The sequence below is a fragment of the Colletes gigas genome, unplaced genomic scaffold, assembly GCF_013123115.1.
Source record: "Colletes gigas isolate AHSC1104 unplaced genomic scaffold, ASM1312311v1 Colletes_gigas_Sc00011, whole genome shotgun sequence".
NCBI classification, from domain to species: domain Eukaryota; kingdom Metazoa; phylum Arthropoda; class Insecta; order Hymenoptera; family Colletidae; genus Colletes; species Colletes gigas.
The window spans coordinates 3,367,097-3,386,385 of NW_025106640.1; the positions used below are offsets into that span (position 1 = coordinate 3,367,097).

General features: G+C 39.4%; 3 protein-coding genes across 19 annotated transcripts in view; 1 reads left to right on the forward strand and 2 right to left on the reverse strand.

The window, feature by feature from the left end:
- The first annotated feature begins 71 nt into the window (after nucleotides 1-71).
- LOC122398422 (phytanoyl-CoA dioxygenase, peroxisomal-like) overlaps nucleotides 72-19,289 on the forward strand; it is a 63,431-nt gene continuing 44,213 nt past the window's right edge. For 2 of the 13 annotated variants that reach the window (XM_043398241.1, XM_043398253.1), the window contains exons 1-4: nucleotides 72-287; nucleotides 4,794-4,881; nucleotides 5,485-5,556; nucleotides 13,570-13,657. The gene's annotated coding sequence lies outside the window, so the exon portion shown is untranslated. Of the gene's footprint in view, nucleotides 288-4,793; nucleotides 5,025-5,317; nucleotides 5,406-5,484; nucleotides 5,557-5,638; nucleotides 6,273-6,848; nucleotides 7,027-13,569; nucleotides 13,749-19,289 lie in introns of those variants that run through there. The other 11 variants (XM_043398242.1, XM_043398240.1, XM_043398254.1 and 8 more) reach the window with 11 other exon arrangements.
- LOC122398418 (scoloptoxin SSD14-like) lies at nucleotides 2,283-9,522 on the reverse strand. Of its 5 annotated transcripts, none has more exons than XM_043398232.1 (11): nucleotides 8,323-8,370; nucleotides 6,480-6,650; nucleotides 6,098-6,297; nucleotides 4,803-5,036; nucleotides 4,416-4,639; nucleotides 4,145-4,337; nucleotides 3,874-4,074; nucleotides 3,556-3,805; nucleotides 3,207-3,400; nucleotides 2,829-3,069; nucleotides 2,283-2,699 (listed from the first exon to the last, which is right to left on the reverse strand). In XM_043398232.1, the coding sequence occupies exons 2-11, from the start codon at nucleotides 6,507-6,509 to the stop codon at nucleotides 2,436-2,438; spliced, it is 2,031 nt and encodes a 676-aa protein (XP_043254167.1). In that variant the 5' UTR covers nucleotides 6,510-6,650; nucleotides 8,323-8,370; the 3' UTR covers nucleotides 2,283-2,435. The 5 variants fall into 5 exon arrangements, with proteins under 5 accessions (XP_043254167.1, XP_043254166.1, XP_043254168.1 ...); XM_043398231.1 differs by having other exon boundaries at nucleotides 6,480-6,669; nucleotides 8,323-8,341; XM_043398233.1 differs by lacking the exons at nucleotides 6,098-6,297; nucleotides 6,480-6,650 and adding an exon at nucleotides 9,320-9,522 and having other exon boundaries at nucleotides 8,323-8,466.
- LOC122398419 (beta-3 adrenergic receptor-like) overlaps nucleotides 10,959-19,289 on the reverse strand; it is a 46,191-nt gene continuing 37,860 nt past the window's right edge. Inside the window, exons 4-10 of the mRNA XM_043398236.1 lie at nucleotides 18,620-18,757; nucleotides 17,419-17,725; nucleotides 16,188-16,436; nucleotides 15,421-15,652; nucleotides 15,091-15,324; nucleotides 13,961-14,241; nucleotides 10,959-13,339 (exon numbers count right to left, since the gene is read on the reverse strand). Of these exons, the coding sequence (XP_043254171.1) occupies nucleotides 13,052-13,339; nucleotides 13,961-14,241; nucleotides 15,091-15,324; nucleotides 15,421-15,652; nucleotides 16,188-16,436; nucleotides 17,419-17,725; nucleotides 18,620-18,757 (1,729 nt within the window). The 3' untranslated portion in view covers nucleotides 10,959-13,051. The remainder of the gene's footprint in view (nucleotides 13,340-13,960; nucleotides 14,242-15,090; nucleotides 15,325-15,420; nucleotides 15,653-16,187; nucleotides 16,437-17,418; nucleotides 17,726-18,619; nucleotides 18,758-19,289) is intronic.

The window sequence follows — 19,289 nt, forward strand, 5'->3', positions numbered from 1 at the left end:
GGCGTACAGTGATGCCTCTAGCATTTCGAATGCCTGATGCAAACACTGTTTTAACCGTTAAGTCCTTTTACCAATTCGTATCATAGCATAAACTAACATCAATTTAATTTGTAAGAAGTAAAAAGCCTAAGTTTTGTCGCCGCTACGGCTCGAAATGCATTTAAGTGAAATTTCTGTGAAAATGTACGGCAGAGAATGTTCTAGAACTTCGCACTAAGTATTTACAAGACGTTCAACATGTTACCGGCTACAGAGGTTAACGGAACATCTGCAATGACCGCAGAAAGGTTCGTAATCTATATCTATATTCAGCAAATAATCGTACGTTATTCTATATTGAATGCTGCGAAACCTTTACATGTTCCATCTACTGGAGTCTTTTATTACGTACGCATAATTGTATGATGAACGTAAACTAAACAAAAACTAAGGTTATCTAATATTGCTTGTTAAACATCCATATAAGCATTTGAAACGTTTCATTTACATTGTATACAAACAACCTTGATAGTACAGTTCCGTAGCTTAGAAACTACCTGCGCATATTTGGCTGTAATCTCGGAAGTTTTTTTTTATAAAACCTTGTTATTCGATTCTGGAAACGAAATGCTGTATATTGCTAAATGTACTCAAAACTGGATATATCACATTTTCATACGTGAAAAATCATACTTTTGTCAACAAACAAAACAGATTTATCGCGCATGCGTTATCGGCTCTTTGCTGTAGTATTTATTTCTAGAAGTTCGATATCTTCGTAAGCAATACGTTGGTAAATGTTTACTCCTATCGTTCACCGACTTGTGCCAAGATATATAATATACGTATTGAGCGTGGTAAATAAAAATCCGATATCAGATAGTGTTTTCTACTCTATCGGCGTAAAAACATAGCCGGGCTGAAGAAATTTCCAGATTAACTGGAATTGTACAATCTCGAATATTATTGGTGTTCGAGTATCGATATGCTCTAATTACCGAAGATTATGCACTATTATCAGATGCTAATTAAGCCTCGTATGCGAAAATATACGTGACATTATGCACGTTCATACGTTTTTGTAAAGACAGATGTGGTTATTTACGTCTCCAGTTTCCAAGTTACGTGTACTGTGACACATTGTAGACACAAGTGTGTTTATAATTGGCTTTGAATGTATTGTATTTACGATCTTAATCGTTTATTACAAATGACTTGTGCAGCTAAATATATCGCTACGGTAGACTCATAACAAAACAAACTGTATATTGAAGGGGGGAACGTTATAAATTAATCTTGAACGAACATGGTATTGAAAGTAGTTTTTAAATTCTTGTCTTCGCTTATCGACAGTTATGACTCAACGAGTCGCATTAAAAATATTGCAACTCAGGTCACAGTATGCTTTTCAAGGTTGCAAATAAAAAATTAACTGCGACTCCGTTGCACAGTTTTATCGGACACATCGAATACGTTTAATTTTATCATTTAAAAGTTGAATTTTTGCGATTCATTTTCTGATGTGGTCGCACAAAATGCAATTCGTTCGATACTTTTGTCACGTATGTATGTATGTATTTATTGTTCTCTCAGCACATAGAAGTCGAAAGTAGTTTATTAACCGTGAGGACACGCGAAACTGCCAGAAAATGTCGACTTTGCAAAACTGAAGTCGGTTGAAAGGATGCCGCATACGCGTACAATCTCGTTAAGCGATCGAATCCTGTTACTAGTCACGTCGAGAATGTCAAAAGAAGCGAATACATATATGTGTATATACCAACGATGAAACAGGAAACCAGTTTAGGCGGGATACGTTCCCTTCAACGCCATCTACGATGTATCATTTTGTACGTACTCTCGTGTATAACGTGGTCATGGTCGAGCCATTTCATGCCATTTTTCTAAACTATATTTTTAAATACATCTAAACTAGAAAGTACAAACTACTTTCTCGAAACTATTAATAGATTGCTCGATTTAGAAAATAGTATTCATCGTTCTAACGAACTTGCGAAGCTTCATCGTTAACATTCTACGAGCATTCGTGAATAGTTCTATCATAGGAATTGAGTTAACCCTAAATGTACAAAGAATATTCGTTTGTAATCTAGAATTTATAGTCTACAAATTTCATGTATAAATATTTATTATTATGGCAGGAGTATAAATTTTATCAAAAGCTTCTTCTCGAAGCGAGTGTAAGAGGTGATAGTTAAAAGGGTATAATACGTGAAAAAATTTTATTGAGAAAGTCCAAATTCGCACAAATTTCGTATAGGACGAATTTTACAACAGCGTGAAGTTCTTGTTTAAAACGATTTCGTATATTATTAAGGTCAAAGATTTTAAAAATTTAGCATCGAAGAATCAAACAATACTTGTGGATGAACTCTTAAGTTTAAAGACCCGTACCTTATATTGGAAGATACTGTTTACGTATTATTAATAATCATTCAGTCGAGTCCATACACGTCGCCGCCTTTTCGAAAATCTGCGTTCGCGTAAATTGTATTATTAACGACGCAAATTACGCACGCTACGCTGCCACGAACTCTGTACCTCGAGGTTTTGTGACCTATCTTTTTCAAACCATCTACCACTTGCTTTTGAATACCGTATTCGTAGGATATCTCCGATGGAAACAATTGATGATGTATTCGCGGTGCGTCCACGGCTTCTTTCACCGTTTGTCCCATCCACATAATCTTGGCAATTATCTAAAATTGTAAAATATACACCATTTACACTCTGTATGACGAGCAGTTTTTATACGAATTTTTAATGGTATTTTAATCGCCACATAGTGTTTTCGAAATGTATGATAAAAATAATTACTAAATACTGACTTGAGAAACGGTCGTGGTGATCTTGGTGCCACCGGAAGCACCGATAACCATCTTCACGTCACCATTCGCGTCAACCAAAATCGAGGGTACCATCGATGATACAGGTCTCTTTCCAGGCGCAATGTAATTGTTTGGACTAGGTGGAACGCCAAAGTAGTTGACCGTTGATGGTACACCGAAATCATTCATTGCGTTGTTTAGTAATATTCCAGTACTTTCACTAGTAACTCCACTTCCGAAACTACCAAAAAAAAGAATCGTCTAGTATAGAATTATTCAAACTATTAATATTAATTTTTTGTGCTTCTTTAGAATTCTGCGTATACATGTTTACATTATGCACATTAATGAATGTATATTATAAAGATTGAAACATACTAGAGATTGATAGTACTAGTGGCTGATACTGCGTCTCCGTTTGGCGCTAATACTGAAACATGCGCGGTTCCTTGATCTTTCGCGCTGCTTAGGGTAGATGCTCCGTAATGCGTTGGATCATCCCACGTTCTATGATCGTCAATCTTTATGCGAGTTTTGTACGCGTAACTCCTGGATGTCAAGTTCTCTGTTAACTTGAACAAACAAAAATATATTAGCGAGCGAGTAAATAAGTCGTTGGAGTTCAGGATTTCTATGTATAAATGGTAATCTTTTGGAAAATGTTAATAATATAGTATTCTCAGATCCCTGGTGAACTCCACTAACGATCTTTGAGAAGTTTACTAACTTCTTCCATATCGACGAAATCTTTATCAGCCATGTCGTTTCTCAACGCATAAGCGTATTTGAATGTCTCTATCATCCGATGATATGTAAGAATTGTTCGGTTGTAATCAGCGGTGCTATCGGACGTGAAATGAAAATTATCTAAAATATTTAAGATGTATGTAAGCAGAGCTCCGCTGGCAGGCATACCAACGGTGTAAACTCTTACTCCGTTGGAGATATTCGTCTGTATTGGTTCTTCCCACGTAGCTCTAGAAATAATTACTCTTTAGCATCCAGCAAATAGTTTGTAGTATTTAGTCATTTGAGTAACATCTACCTATAAGTATTTAAGTCTTCCATCGTTATTATCGATCCTTTCTCTTGTAAATCTTTCACTAAAAGCTTGCCTATGGTGCCATTGTATAATTCTAATGCGCCTTTTTCCGCGATTATCCGCAGAGTCTTACAAAGTACCTTTGGCTTGATATTTGATCCTGGTTTATAGAAATCGTTGGTCTCGGGATCGACGAACAACTGTCTGAAAAAAGCGTATCTTATTAACATTACTATCGCACTCATGGACAATTAATTGCAATGCCTGCGGTTACTTTAATATACGATCCTTATGAATATTCTGTGCGTTATATTTGAATCCGTCGTATTGGATTTCTGTTAAATTGTATCCTTCTTCGCACAATTCGATCGAGGGTTTAAATAAATCGGCCCATGGTAATTTACCAAAACGTTTGTGAGCTTCCCAGTAGCCTGCTACTTCTCCGGGAGTACCGATGGCCAACGGACCTATCAGATTCATGAATTTATCGATTTTATTATTTATTTACTTAAGAAATAAAGGAAAAAAGAAAGCAGTAAATTTACCGATAAATGATGCATCTCTAGGTTTTCCATCGTACATGGTAGCATTGGCTGCTAATGGAGCCCGGTCCCTTGCGATCAACGTGTATGCACGTCCTGCCGTTCTATCGTAAATTGTCATAAAGAATCCACCCCCAATACCCATACTCTGCATATTCACAAGACCGTTGCAAATCATTGAAGCTATAGCAGCGTCTACCGCCGAACCATTTCTTTCTAACATCGATCTGCAAAGAATCGTTAGATCTACAATTTAAAAAGTTAGACTATTTCATATTTCTAATATAAATTTGTCGTAGTTTTTAAGTTAAAAACCCCCAAAAAAGTCTAAGTATATTATTCGTACATTATCATTAATTATTTATTTATTTATTTTTATAGATTACATACTTGCCAACAACAGCGCATGGAGCGCCATCCGCGCAAACAGCACCACGTTTGAAAACTCTCGTTTGGCTCCATGATGGAGGTAATGGCGTTTCTGGATCAGGTGGTATTTTTTCGTTTTCCTGATTTTCCAACTCTCTATTGATTCCATAAATACTACAAACTGCTATTACCGCAAGAATCATCGTTGCTAATACTATACCGGCTATTACAATATTTTTTGTGGTAAGGTAAAACCTGAAAATGTATTATTGCTAAATAATATCAAGGTCCATTGAATTCGATTCCAGGCATAACAAGTATATTAACCTTTAATTTAATAAAATGCATCGGTACGGTTTTTACAATTTTAGCACTAGTAAGCACTGAGCATAAAATAATTTATATAATTTTTTTAATATTTAAATATTTGAAACATTAATTTCGATAAATGTTACGATAGTAATCCATTATTAGAGTGTGGGTATAAAAGATTCGTTATACGGAATTACGCGCATTGCATTATTGCGAGTGCACATGACGTGTGTGGTATTTACTCTAATCTTACAAAATCCTGTGATCAAAGTATTACAACAAGTAAATATTTAAATACGTGTTAATCTTCCGGTGAATAATTTTTTTGATAAAATGTAACATGATCAACATTATTTGTTTAATGTAAATATCGAATTGATATTGATTTTAGAAAACTTCAAGTAAATCAGCGACAAAGAAGAGGTAGTGAAATCATCGCCGAGGTTATGTGCGCTCTATTCTGGTAAGTGTATTTATTCGATTGTTAATCTAGAACGTTGGATTTCTGCTGAAAACTCGTTTTGCTGAATAATTATAAATAAATTATGCCACAGTGGCATTAGATTTGAATCCGTTACTTAACATATTGTATAATCATGAAACGCGCAAACTCAGATTCAGGCAATTACGTATGGAGCGGGACAATTCAAATTTGATTAGAGTTGAAGTCACGAACGAGTAAGCATGTTTCAAGATATCATTCTTTATGTTCATTCTTTTGTGACATTGCTAAGTTAACATTATCAAGCTTTGTTTTCGTTATACGATACATCAATGTCAACAATGACGGATTATCGGGAACTATGACTTACGAGCATTGATAAATTAATGAACAGTTCGTCCGTAGATAAACATTTTTTGTTTTAAAATGATTGTACGATCGAGCTCTATCTATTCGATGATGAGGGACCTTGTGGAAGTGTTATCATGGGGCTACATGTTACGACAAATTCATGTTTTCTCAGTCCATATTTACAGAGTTACTTGTCAAAAAAGCAACTCACTTGTTGACAAAGTGTCTCGTGAAAAATCTACTCGTTCTGTTGCGACCAGGCGAATACGAACGCAAGAGCCGAGCGGTTCCGACGTCGTCCGAATCGAGGAAGTTTCGTTTGTCGTTGCCATAGTACTGACGAACATCGTCGGTACTAGCGTACGCGGAGCTGGTGCTGGACGGTGGTGAGGAGATCATGATATTTTTTTGCTATATAAGAGGATCAGAAAACGAGCAAAGTTAACCATCTCATTATCGAAATATTAGCTACAACGATAACCGTTATCGAGACACCGAAAGAACAGCTGTCGCCACCTTTCGACTGTTCGACTAAATACACACGTTGACAGGACCTAACGTAGCGTTCAGCTCTATCGACATTTAACACTCACTGTGTGAAACCGACGATTCTTGATCACCATTTACAATCGAGCTTTCTTGTTCCTTTCCTGATTTCGTTTTATCGAGTACCTCCTTGCCATCTCGTGCGCACCGCAGCTGAAATCGGCCGTCGAAATTCGTACGAAATGTTAACCACATCGTTCGGATGCGACCAACGCCAGCTGACCGAAGAAAATCAATCTGAGTTTGCGCGTTCGTCGCCATTAGTGCAGAATTATTTCGTCACGTGCACATGCGTTTACCACAATTTGAAAAAATGTTACATATTAGCATCTTTTTGTACCGTGTACAGTGTAGTAATTCTGTTAAACACATTTACACATTCCTATGCTCGACTAAAGAACAAATACATTTTCCAGACAACAAACTTATTTACGAGAAGAGGATCGATAGTAGAAACAAGCTTTTTGAAATAGTTCTACGTCTAATTGCAAGGTTCGATGAGCTGCTTAACCCTTCCATTCCCGCTTTAACCATACCGCTACATATTTGGAACTGTTTAATAAGCTATTACATGTCATCTATATTTTCAAAATTGTGAGTATATGTATATTGCTTTCCTTTTAATTTTCTTCAAAAGGTATTAGCATATATCTTGACATTCATTTAAAAACTTTGAGGTTAAATAGAAACGTGTCGTAACATTCATAGCGAGCAAACCACCCACTTTTAAACTTGATTTTTGCGTGTAGAATTGCCGTAGTTGAAACTTTTGGAACAAAGTATACAAATGAGAAATATAGTTATCAAGAAAATATTAATTTATTTCGTAGAAGGTAGAAAAAATTTTCTTCTTTTCAAACAAAATGGTAGTTGCATGAGACGCTAAATTGCAGTCTGCTAAAAATTTGGGAAAACATAAAATCTAAAGCTCGTTATACTTGGTAAGTTAAGCTTACACTGTTGTTTGGTTCGAATAAAATATACATAGTATTGTTTGACCGAATACGGTCAATCTTTTTGTTAAATAATCTGACTAGAAAACCATGGTCCGGTGGGACTCACGCGAATTTAGTATGGCAGTCAACATGTTAAGAGGAGTTATAATCTGGGTCGTAGACCGCACGGGACGAACTATCGGGAAGTGGCATGCAATTGCGACAATTTATAACGGATATTCGACAATTATAGGTAGTGCTAAGCACTGTATAATATGATTCAGCAAAACGCGAACGAATTAACGTCCGAACGTTAAATTTCGCATTGTCTACCGCTCCTTTATCGCGACTCGTTTGATAATGTAACATATTCTAAGAAGGTCACTCGATAAAACAAATCTTAATTTTATATTCCCCTCTCAATAGCTGAATATTTAATTTGTTGAAAATGTTAGCGACACGATCACTATGGATTATAGTCATTTTTTATCAGGACCCGCAGAACAATCTATTCATTTCTTTTCTTTATTTAAACGACTCATTTCATAGTTCAATGTTTATTTTCTGTTACTTTAGGTTATCAAGCGTCGTATGTAAATATCTTCGTTATTTGTTTAGCTGGTAAGGTGATGCTCATTATTTAAGCTAATTGACTCGTATCCACGGTACGGAACGTGTTAATAATGGTGTCCGTGAACGTGAAAATTTGTTTTGCTTTACATATTTAAACTTGGTCGACAAACAACGGAAGCGGATCAAAACATAAATAGTTACGTAGAGCAATGTCAGAACGATTTAAAAAATTCACTGGCTTTTTATTAATTTCCAACACATGAATTTTATAAAAATAATATTCGTGATTTCTGTGTTTAAAAAACTCAAGAATATTCTACGGAGCTCGATGAAATAAAATCGTAAAAATTCAAGATTTAATAGTATAATTTAGCGATCTTACCTCGGTTCCTTTCGCGATTCTTCTATTTTTGCAAAGCTATGTCTCCGCGTCATGTTCCTCTATAGTCACAGTTTAAAAATTTGTCGAAATTGTTAAGAAGCCACGCTGTACGATTGTCAAGCAGCCTGAATCATTTGACCAAAACTAGATGGGGAACATATCATGTATGAAAAATTGTTCGTGTATTTAGAATTATGATTAGTTATGACGAAAATAGCGATATGAACACTCTTTCACGTGCTTTAGAGATGTGCACAGCACGAGTCTTCCTATTGATAACGCAAAAGTTTTCTATATAAAAAGGAACATATAACTATATTTGTATAGTTAATTTTACGAACAATAATTTTTCTGAGTTCGAGGTAGTCTTTTTCTTTGAGATTTGCTTTTTCTTTGTCATAACTTTTAATAATGTAACTGTCGACAAGTATCCATTTTTAACTAGCTATCTTAGCAAACACCCGAATAATAACTTTTATTTGTCGTAACAGATAAGTATGTCGAAGTAAAACATACAAAACAAAAAGTACACGTTTAAAAATTTCTAACAAGGAAATAAACTTTCAGTCCGGATTCCACTTTTCTATGTAAAATACGCATCTGTACGAACATCATCAATTAATTTCACCTGCTAATAATAAAAAAGCGTATTTACATTTATAGAAACACTATGTTGAATATCGTTATATTTCATAGAGAACGTTACGAAAAGTTCGAAATTAAAATAACGTTAATTATATTTAAAAAATTAAATGTGAAACGTTTAAAGAATAATATTATTCTGATTTGGATAACTTTACATACGTTTTTACGAAAAAGATTTCACGGTTTTCAGTTTAGGTTTATCCGAATATGTGTATGTTTTTCACGGCCGACCAAAGAAAATCTATTTTTCTTTCGTTTATAAATAGTAATACTTGCGTGTCGATGAATATTCGGTTGTTTGTACGATCAGATTTGAGTGTTTTACGTATAGAAAAAAAATTGGTTCAAGTACCTTAGTTAGAGGTCGTATTCCTTCCGCGGGGTTATTGACTGTTTCATACTCCGAGGTTTTTCGATGCTACGATTGCTCGCGCACTAAGCCAAAATACGGAACCGACGTGGAATAACGTTAGAACACGGTTGCCCGATGAAGAAGCGACCCGTAATCGTCCGAGAAACCCGTTGCAACTTTGGACATCAAACGTGTCGCTCCGACACGCGGTTTATCGCGCAGTGCTCAGGCGAGATTGTTCGTCGAGCGGCAGAACTCTCGACGAAAACATCTCGAAACGTGTTTGCGAGGTCCGATCGCGGTAGAAGGGATCGTTTCTTGCCCGCGCCGGTGAATTTAATGCCCCTTATTTGAATTCCAGGCGATAGAGGACAGGGTTGCGCTCGAAATCGCTCGGTGATTCTAAATGGAGGCCTTGTTTCGAGCCACACGCTCGCGAGTTTTTGTAACATCTTCAGATTACGAGTTTTTCTGGTCGAAGGGATCGGAATGCGTGGGACGACGATTGGGGAACGTTGCCCCCGCGACGCACGAATCATTAACGCTTCAACTGCCGACCGAGCCGTCCTCCATATTCTCGACCAACAGTAATTTACTTAATTTCATAAACATTTGAACACATTGACGGTAACATTCCGATGAAAACGTAATTACGAGCCAATACATCGTGACTAGAAAATTCATTTAAAATAACACGTTAATAAGAAAATTTAATTTTTAGGTTTTATGCGAAAAATAACTCGTTTAAAGTATACGGTCAAGGTTTGAAGCGAGTATCATCGTTGGTTGTTGCGATATAGATCATTACGCAAATTATAGCCGTAACAAATTCAATTGACCGTTCAAGGCCATCGAGGGGCTATCCAGAGGCCTCACATTGTTTTACCATCCTCGACTTTCCTTTCTTCGTACCTGATCTCGCGTTCAAAACGTGGGAGTTTTGGTTAGCGCGAGTCGTAATCAAAGAAACGTTAATTGTATTAGCTCCGTAAAATCGTATTTGTCGAGCACACGTTCACCGAAAATTTCGTCCCGGGACGGTAATTTCATAGCGTGCCGGGTACAAAATATCCCAGTCGAAATTAAGTTTGTAGCCTCATTACACAGACAAATGAGGTTTGAGAGTTAGCGGTTGCGTGGCCATCGGCACGAAACGATCCGGTAGCTATCCTCAGCGTGAATCTATTACAAGTTGCTTTGCTAGTTTCAGAGCGTCTCGTAATAGCGATTCGCAAAATGTCGAGCTTAATAATTTCATCGAGCAACTTGTCCAATGACAGAGTCAAACGTTGCATATAATGCAACGTAGTTACCGTATCGATTTTGCTTCCTTAACGAGTATTTACTGTACAAACGAAAGAAATAAAACGGGAACAGAGAATCAGTTATTTATGTAAAAACAAGGCAGCAGCTTCGAGTTGTTATTCTTGTTTGGCCAATGTCGATTTTAAATATAACGAACTCGGGAAAGGACTGTGAGATCAGAATCGGTGCTTTTCAAATAATTTCTTTATTTGCACTAACGACATACACTCAGACATCATTTTAGGTGATGATACCTTAATATTATTAACATTAACGCAACGCCCGAACCCGACAAAGTTCTTCGCGTCGGAATGATACAATAACACGCCTTGTCGACGAGATCGCTTTTCCGTGCTCTAATTGACGAATTTAAAAGCGATAGCCCGTGCACGCGAATTAAAGATAAACACATTCACGTGGCTTCCAACATCAACTGTACAGCTCGACGATGTGTAGTTGATCCTTAAACCGAGAAGGTTGCGTTACCTCGTTCTTTTTTAAATAAGATTTGTACTTTCGCGACGAAATTGATGTTTCTGATACAAGAAATATCGAATTTAAATTTAAACAATTACTCGGCTTTACGTAAATGGGGAAGTCTGAATGGACCGTTCTGTAAACTTTTGTGCAGAATCAAAGAATCAAGGGTCACGTTGAGTGTTGTCAGGAACTAGAACGTTTCGGTTTGAAAGTACCTATCGTCACGGGAATACACAGACACACATATGCTCACGCATTCTTTCGCGTTCTACAAAATTTGAAACATCAATTCCAATAACCACCAAGATTAACGCCGGTTAATTTCGGGTGATTGTTCCTACACCTAGATTGCAAATTATTACCGTGTCGGTGCATACACAGTAGTAGATCACAATTCACAAACAACTGTACAAACTTGGCTAGTAAAAAGAGTCCGTACGATGGTTCGTCGCTCTTCGTTAACCTTTATTAATCGTCCGCGTGATCACTTTAGCACAGTCATCGTCTATTATCAATTACTACGATCAACGACCGTCTATGTCGATCGATTTGCGCGTCCGGCGCGAAATATTTTCGATGAACCACGAGTCTTCTAATTTTCTATTCCTACTCTGACGCACGGCTATTCGACTTTCGATTCCTTCTCTCGACAAAGAAGACGTTGTCAGAGTTTCGCAATAAAATAAACGTCAAAACGTGGTTATCATTCCTCGTACAAGATAGAAATTTAATAATGATAATTCATTTATTCAAATCGCGCGCGTGTGGGTACTTCAATAGGACGTAAAAGTGAAACAATTAAAAAACAGGGAAACCAATCATATAGGAACTTTCTTTCTCTAAAAACACTTCCGTCATAGCAACACGAATTTTTGTATTAATTTTAAATATTATACTTACCAAAGTCCCAAATTACGTGTCATTGAAACAACCGAAGACGAGCATCAAATTTCTATCTTTTACAAATCCGTTGATTAGGAACATCAATATATTATTGCGCCTCGCCTTACGATCTAGCCGAGAACAATATTTATTACAAATTCGTAGGACCGTGTAAAGACGATCTAAGACGTCTACGATCGATGATGATGTACGACAGTGGTTGGCAATCTCTTTATCTAAATTCCTACAAATTTAATTTAATCCATCGCGCGAATGTTGGATTTACATTCAATTCCATTGAACTCTGCCTAGCACGTATACCTTTGTTTTCGTCTGTTTTCGCCCCGAAAGGTCGCCAGACCCCTGGGGCGATGAGTCTCCAACTCGTGGATCGACCGCGAGTTTCTCGTCGATCCGTAAACACTTCTATCGTCGAAAGAACTTTCTCGGGTGTTGGTTACTTCGTCGTGCCGTTTTTCCCCCGCGAATTTCCGGGACGAACTTCCGTCGCGAGCGTCGCTGGCGAGGCGGCGAAGAAAATTATTACAACGAGAGCCTTCGCGGCGCGAACTTTCCTCGGGACTCGTAGACGCTCGTACAAGGATGATTGGGCGATCAACTTTCCGCGGAGTTGTTGGCTGGGACAAGTTTTTCGTCGAGATTACCCTGGCCGCGTTTAATCAGCCTCCCGTGCACGCCCCGAGGGCGTGCGACTGCGCCCGGCCACGGCTTTTGTCATTAACGGTGGTTTCTCTTTGCTGAGTGGAAGTATAAAAATATAATTTCAGGATATGTCGATATATTGCGTGTGATATCGAGCATAAGTGGTTCGACGAACGATCGAGGATCGAACGGTGGTCGGATTCTTAAAAAAATAAGAGCTCCGTCTGGACTGCGTTTGCGCTCGATCATCCGGTATATACTCGGTTAAATCGTTTCGAGTGATTATCCTTCGCGTTGGCTCGAACGAATTCATTGCGCGTCGGCGCTGTTGACTCGACCGATAAATTATATTGAATTAGAATAAATTAGACCGAGAAAGGTACGTTTGTTCGTCGATTGAACTTAAGAAGACGAGGCGAGAAGAGGCCTGCGCTGCGCTGCCTCTTTGCAATCCTGAGGAACGTCCGGCTTGCGAATCGTTTTCGATTTCCGCCTTAATTGCTTGCACTTTTGTTCGTCCGTTTCCTCTTCAATCTTCTCGAGATTGTCCTCCTCCATACTTTTGTCCGCTATTTCCTTTGAGTCGATGTCATCGACGCTGCTCCAACTATTGTCGCTCTCGCTCCGTTCTCTGTCCCCCTTGTTGCCGTCTATCTCTTCTTTTATCTTCTCCCGATAGCCTCCGTTCTCCTGTGTACATCATTAACGCAAAAAAATGAACGCTCGTACCAATTAATTCGGAAATTATTTTTTTTACGACGTATAATAAACCGTTCCGTGACCTAATTACGCGGCTTCCAGCTCTGCTTTCGTACGTATTCGATTTTCCACGTCTTTTTTAAACGCGAACGATAATTGTAAAATATTTTTACCGACGAATGTTTATCTGCTCAATGCATTTACATATATTTTATTTACAGGCATACACCGCTTTAACCCTCGTGCTGCGGCGTGCGTCTACAGCCCCACACATCCGATGAATTATTAACTACTCCGCGTCAAGTCTAGGTAAATAGACTTCAAAATAAATAACAATAGCATTTTCACATCGCGATCAAACGAACGAAAGAAGAAATAAATAAAATACGCCAATAATCAGGTAAGCCTAAAATTATTTTTTTCGTTCAAATAATTTAATTATAATTAAAACTAAAGTCTGCATTGGAAACGACCAAGAATATCGAACAGTCTCGCTATCTTTCGACACGTATTTCCCACGACATTTTCGTCTTCCTTTTGCTCGAGGAAACACGCTGGTGGAATTTGTACGAATACTTGTCAAAAATATCGGATATCGAAGACGCGACTTACCATCGCGGTTGCCTTTGTTGGCATTGTCGTGGTGGTGGTGGTAGCAGTCGTGTCCGTGGTATCACTGCTTTCGCTGTTATTGCTCGGTCTGACGCCGACTAGAAGAGCCCCTTCCTCCAAGTTTTTCCCGCGCGCGAATCTCCGCGACGACGGCCACATGTCCGATGAATTTTTTACGTTCGCCTTGGTGAGTTTTTGCGCGACGCCCGTCGTCCACACGCTCGCCTCGCTACTTCCCGTACTGCTGTCGCTTCCGGTGCTGCAATGCCGCCATCTCCGTTCTTTCGTAATGTACAGAAAAAAAAGAGAAACATGAACGCCCGCAATTCTTGAAAAATTCAATTCGGAAAGTCGTTCGTCGCTCTTCGTGCACCGTTGATAACGCGTCAAGAACAGGTAATTTATTTTTGATTTTCCAGGTCGCTCGAAGGTCGTAATCCAAATGAAATCAACGTTTCGACCTCTCCTTTCGAGCCTTTGTCAGGAAGAAATTGACACAGGATTTTTGTTCCTTAATAATGCGCGGATTCAATTTTCCTTGCACTTTTCATTATCGAAGGATTAATGCTTCGTGCAAATAATAATGCTTATAAAAAAAAAGTTCAAGCAAGCTGCAAAATGTAATGGGTCGCGTGTTTGACATATTTGCTATAAAATAATGAGAATGACTTACTAGTAAGATTATGCAACCTGCATTGTCACGTAATCGGCGCAGATATTATCTGCACTTTGCATTGTAACATCACGTTATTATCAACACTGTTGCACAATTAGCCAATTGTGTCTGATTCTGCCATTGAATATGGACAATTAAAAATAAGAAAAACGTGGGGTAGCACTAGCAATACCGGAAATGCAAACCGCGTAACACAATATTACGGTTAGGCAAGGTCAAAACGTCGTTTTTATTTAAACTATGACCTTTGAACGAGTAAAATTTGGTAAACTAGAAATCAAAAACGTTTAATATAAATTTAGAAAATTCAGCCAAGGGATGGAATAGAAAATTTCATAAGCTCTCGATAAGGTTAGAAATTTGTGTTTATATTATCGATGGAACGTATCAAACTGTATCGTTGCTTTTTAAATTATATTGTTAAATAATAGATTTTGGAGGCTACGAAACGTACTATCGCAGGGAAGAGCATTCGATAGAAAGGGTTTCCTCAGCAGTGGACTTCCTCCGTCCTGGCTGTCTTCGCTGCAAGCTCGCGTTATGAGGATCCTTGGGCTTCTTTTTGGCGTTTCGTTCATTGCTATAGAGCACCCGGTGCCCACGTCCGCCCCGATGAAGTCGCTTCGATAATGTGGACCCATCAAGCTTATCGCGCTCGCACTGGGTCTGACTAGCTTGCTGCTTTCGCCTTTACGATTCATATAAAAATTGCGCCGTTTGGTCAATGGGAAAAGGCCGAACGTTGAAACGTTAGAAGCATCGAAATTCTGACTCCGGGGCTAACCTGATTCGGAAGTCGGTACTCGGAGCGTGTTGCACGAGGCGGCAGGCTGCAGTCTGGTACGGTGAAAACCGAGATTGTTGCTCTCGAAACTATTTCCAGTTCTGCAGGAGCCGAGCGCCAATAACGCCTCGCTGAGCCTTCGTTGCAACGGTGGAAACGGGAAGAAAGAACCTGTTCCGCTCGCGGACGGCCTTCTTGATCCTGCTGCGCTCGGCGTCCTTGCTTGGATCTCCTAAATCAAAATCACTGTAAACGCCAGCCGTTCTCGAACATCGAATCGAAAGAAAATTAAACGTGTCAACGCTCCGAGTTAGCTCTTTCGCGACTAGGAGTAAATTAAAAGCACGGACTTAGAAAGAAAGAGAAAGGATGATTAAGTAGGAGAAAGCGTGTTTCGTTCGAGGATCGATACGGTCGCGGTAAATATTTTAATAATTTTTTATAATCGTTTAAAATACACTTTGTAATTAATTGAGCGCATTTACGTCGTCGCAACCTCTTTCTCCGCAGCGAGGCTACTCGTTTAAAAAATTGCAGGTCATCTTATTAACGTATTATCGATCCGTGAAAATGAAATTCTCCTTTTGAAACGTTTCGACGCTCTCTCGAATTGCTTATCTTCTTTCTTGTCTCGTTAAAAAGCAATTTCGATATTACTAATGCGACGCTAATCGCGATTCACCGAGTTCTGGGGGACAAAAAGGTACGGGGAACGGGGTTGAAAGGAATAAAATTCGCTGAAATTGTTTCGAGATCGAGGTCATTACTTGCTGGAGCTCCGACTTGGTCGCCTTTTTCCGCCAGTAGTTCTGCACGGATCGTCTAAGGGTCTGTGATTTCAAGCCGTAGAGGAGCCCGTTGATGGGCGGAGAACAAGCGAGTAGAAGGGAGGCCAACGAAGCCAGCTTCGGGTGATCGTGGAGGTGAGGTTGATTACCGACGCCGTAAACCTCCCAAAGGATGAGACCACAATACGGGAAATAAAGCAAGTACAGAGAACCGACCAGTTGCATTACCTAAAAATTCAACGTTCGCTGCTGAATCGTTCAGGTAAATTCATTTCTGGCGAAACGGCACGGAGCTCGTTCGAATTCCGGTTTATTCGATCGTAAAGAAATCGTAAACGAAAGCAGCATGAAGTTGTAAAATTAAGGGGATTTCGAAAATTTTTTTAATTTAAGTAATCCAATATCCGCGATCGGAATTACGTTCGTCGAAAAGAATCTTAAAATCCAAACTAAGTCATCGTCCCATAACTTACTTTCAACTTGATGGATTTTAAACGAAGGATCAACGATTTTCATTTAATCCATCCGATCAAATACGAGAACCGATCTTTATTAATATTTACTGATAAAAATGAACTCGTACGATGTTAACATTTTACAACACTTTGCTGTCGTTTATGAGAGCGCGCGGTAGATAGTTTGGAGGGAAATACCATACATAAAATGATACGTTTTAAATAAATTCCGACAGCGTTACGGTACGTGTCTGTGATTATTTCTGCGAACACGTATGCGATAAACAGCCAGGAAAATAAACGATACATCAAATATTTGAGAAACAACATGCTTCGTTTAACATTCAAAGCACGACATCGTAGCAAAAGCAACGCGTATACATCGAGCGTATGTCAAACATGTTCACACGATTTTTACTATCCCTTTGCGAAGCAGGCTACAAATGCTTCCACCGTTTAAATTAACGCGAATTGCAAGCATTTCTGCGAAGAAAAAAAAAAGAAAACCGTCGAATTTAAAGAACTGTTGTTCGGAAATGGACGGAAGAGAAATATCTAAAAAAAAAGCAACCCTTAAAGCGGTCGTCGAGTATCAACGCGTGGCTTCCGGGCCGAAATAATGAGCAGTTCGCTCCGAACCTCGCTCGTTCAGCGGAATTCTGTACAGGGAAAAGTGGCTTCGCATAGAGAACGGTCACGCAAAGGGAGAATTATGCCGAGCCCGGTGAAATTACGCGAGCTACAATTGTACAAACCGTGCTGGCCGCGCTGTGAAAGCGAGGAGGACTGACGGCGGAGGGCGCCGTGACAGTTGGTACAAAAAACGGATTCCGTTGATGGGTGATGGTCACCTGAGCGCTCAAGGTAACTTCGTATATCGCGCTGGCGATGCGGTGCCGGTGATAACGCGCTATCCCGAGCACACGCAAATTGCAGACGGTGACCAGGACGGCCGGAAGTGCCAGACCCAGGATCGCGTACACTGCCCCGTAAAGCACTGCCGCCAGGCCCCACGAGGCGTTCCCAAAATCCGGCGCGCAGCAGCCCAGACTCGGACTGTATCTGCGTGACAGCAAGCGAGAACGAAGCTGTAAGGGACGACGCCATGTTGGGAATTCCAAAAGAACCGAAAACGACTCTTCCGAAGGAACCTCAAGTCTCACAATCAGTTTATAATACGGGTTTCTGGCAAACACCTACGCTTCTAGCGTCTTTTTTCTGAAGACAGCCACGTGAACAATGTAAGACAAGACTACAGAGAAATAGAAAATTTCATTGTAACATAAGCTCTCGATAAGATTACAAAACGAACTATTACAGGGAAGAGCATTCGATAGAAAGGGTTTCCTCGGCAGTATAAAACAATGTAAGAGAAGACTGTAATTTCGTATCGTATTTACGATTTGGCTTGTAACCCAGAGTTAGCAATGCTTTGGAGAGTTAAGAGCTACCGTTACTTGAAATTTTCTCGTGTCTTACAGTCGCGACTGTAAACAGTTAAACAAGCACTGTAAATCAGGCAATATTTTATCATTAACAACGAACGCTGTAGACGTTGACAAATGCATGGCAACTTGAGCCTTTTTAATCTTCCACGGGCATCGTTTACTTTAAACTTCGAAGTGTTTGTTCTCTACGCGGAAACCTCAGACAGTACTGAAACGGAATTTTGAGAGGAGTTTAATTAATCGCAGCTTCGGCACGATGAAAGGGCTCCGGCGGAAATGAAACCCTGTAATCGGGAGGAAGCGGGCCGAACCTGTTTATTAACAAAGGTACCGGACTATTAATTGGGCTAATAACCGAAGTTGTTATTTTCTCTTTCCGTGTCCACGGTAAGAAAAATAATTATCGAACGGTTTCGAAGCTTGTCGATTCCGAACAAGCAGGGAGAAAGTTTCTTATCGACTGGCGATTCCTTTGAAGTTTCACGATCTTACGAGTAAAAGAACGAACCTGTAAGGCGGGACCAGGCCCCAGAAAGGCAGCACGCACAAAAGCAGAGCCCCTGTCCAGGATGCAGCCAGACCAACTGCAACGCGACGCGGCGAGACCAATGCGGCGTAATGCAACGGCGCAGCTATCGCGTAATATCTGCAAAAACCAATCGCGTTATCGTTAATAATGGGACCTGCACGAGACGTATCGATGATATTCAGGCCCCGAAAATAAAAAGCGGTATTTGTGAATTTATTTATCTGCTCGAGTGAATTTTAGAGAAAGATCTACGAACTTGAGAGAATTACAGAATCGAGGGCTTCAAGTATCGTTAATATTACATGAACTCTGGCACAACCAACACAATAGAACTTTTGAATCGTGTACACTGTGAGTTATTGGACTTCTTTGTGGACTTCAAAACAATTGACCAATTTCCAACATCAATAGTATCTATATCTACTCGATTTACAGTAGAATCTCGTTTATCACAGGAAATCGGAACTTTATTTGTTGTTTGATAGTGAAGTCATACGATGATCGAGGTTCGAAATTAGTTTCGTCGTTAATTAGCCAATAAACGGATGGTTAATCGAGCGGGGAAAAGTTCGAAGCGCGAACCGAGTCGTATATTTTAATAATTCCCGTCTGAAACGGTTACTCTTGATCGGTCCAGGATTCGAGACAC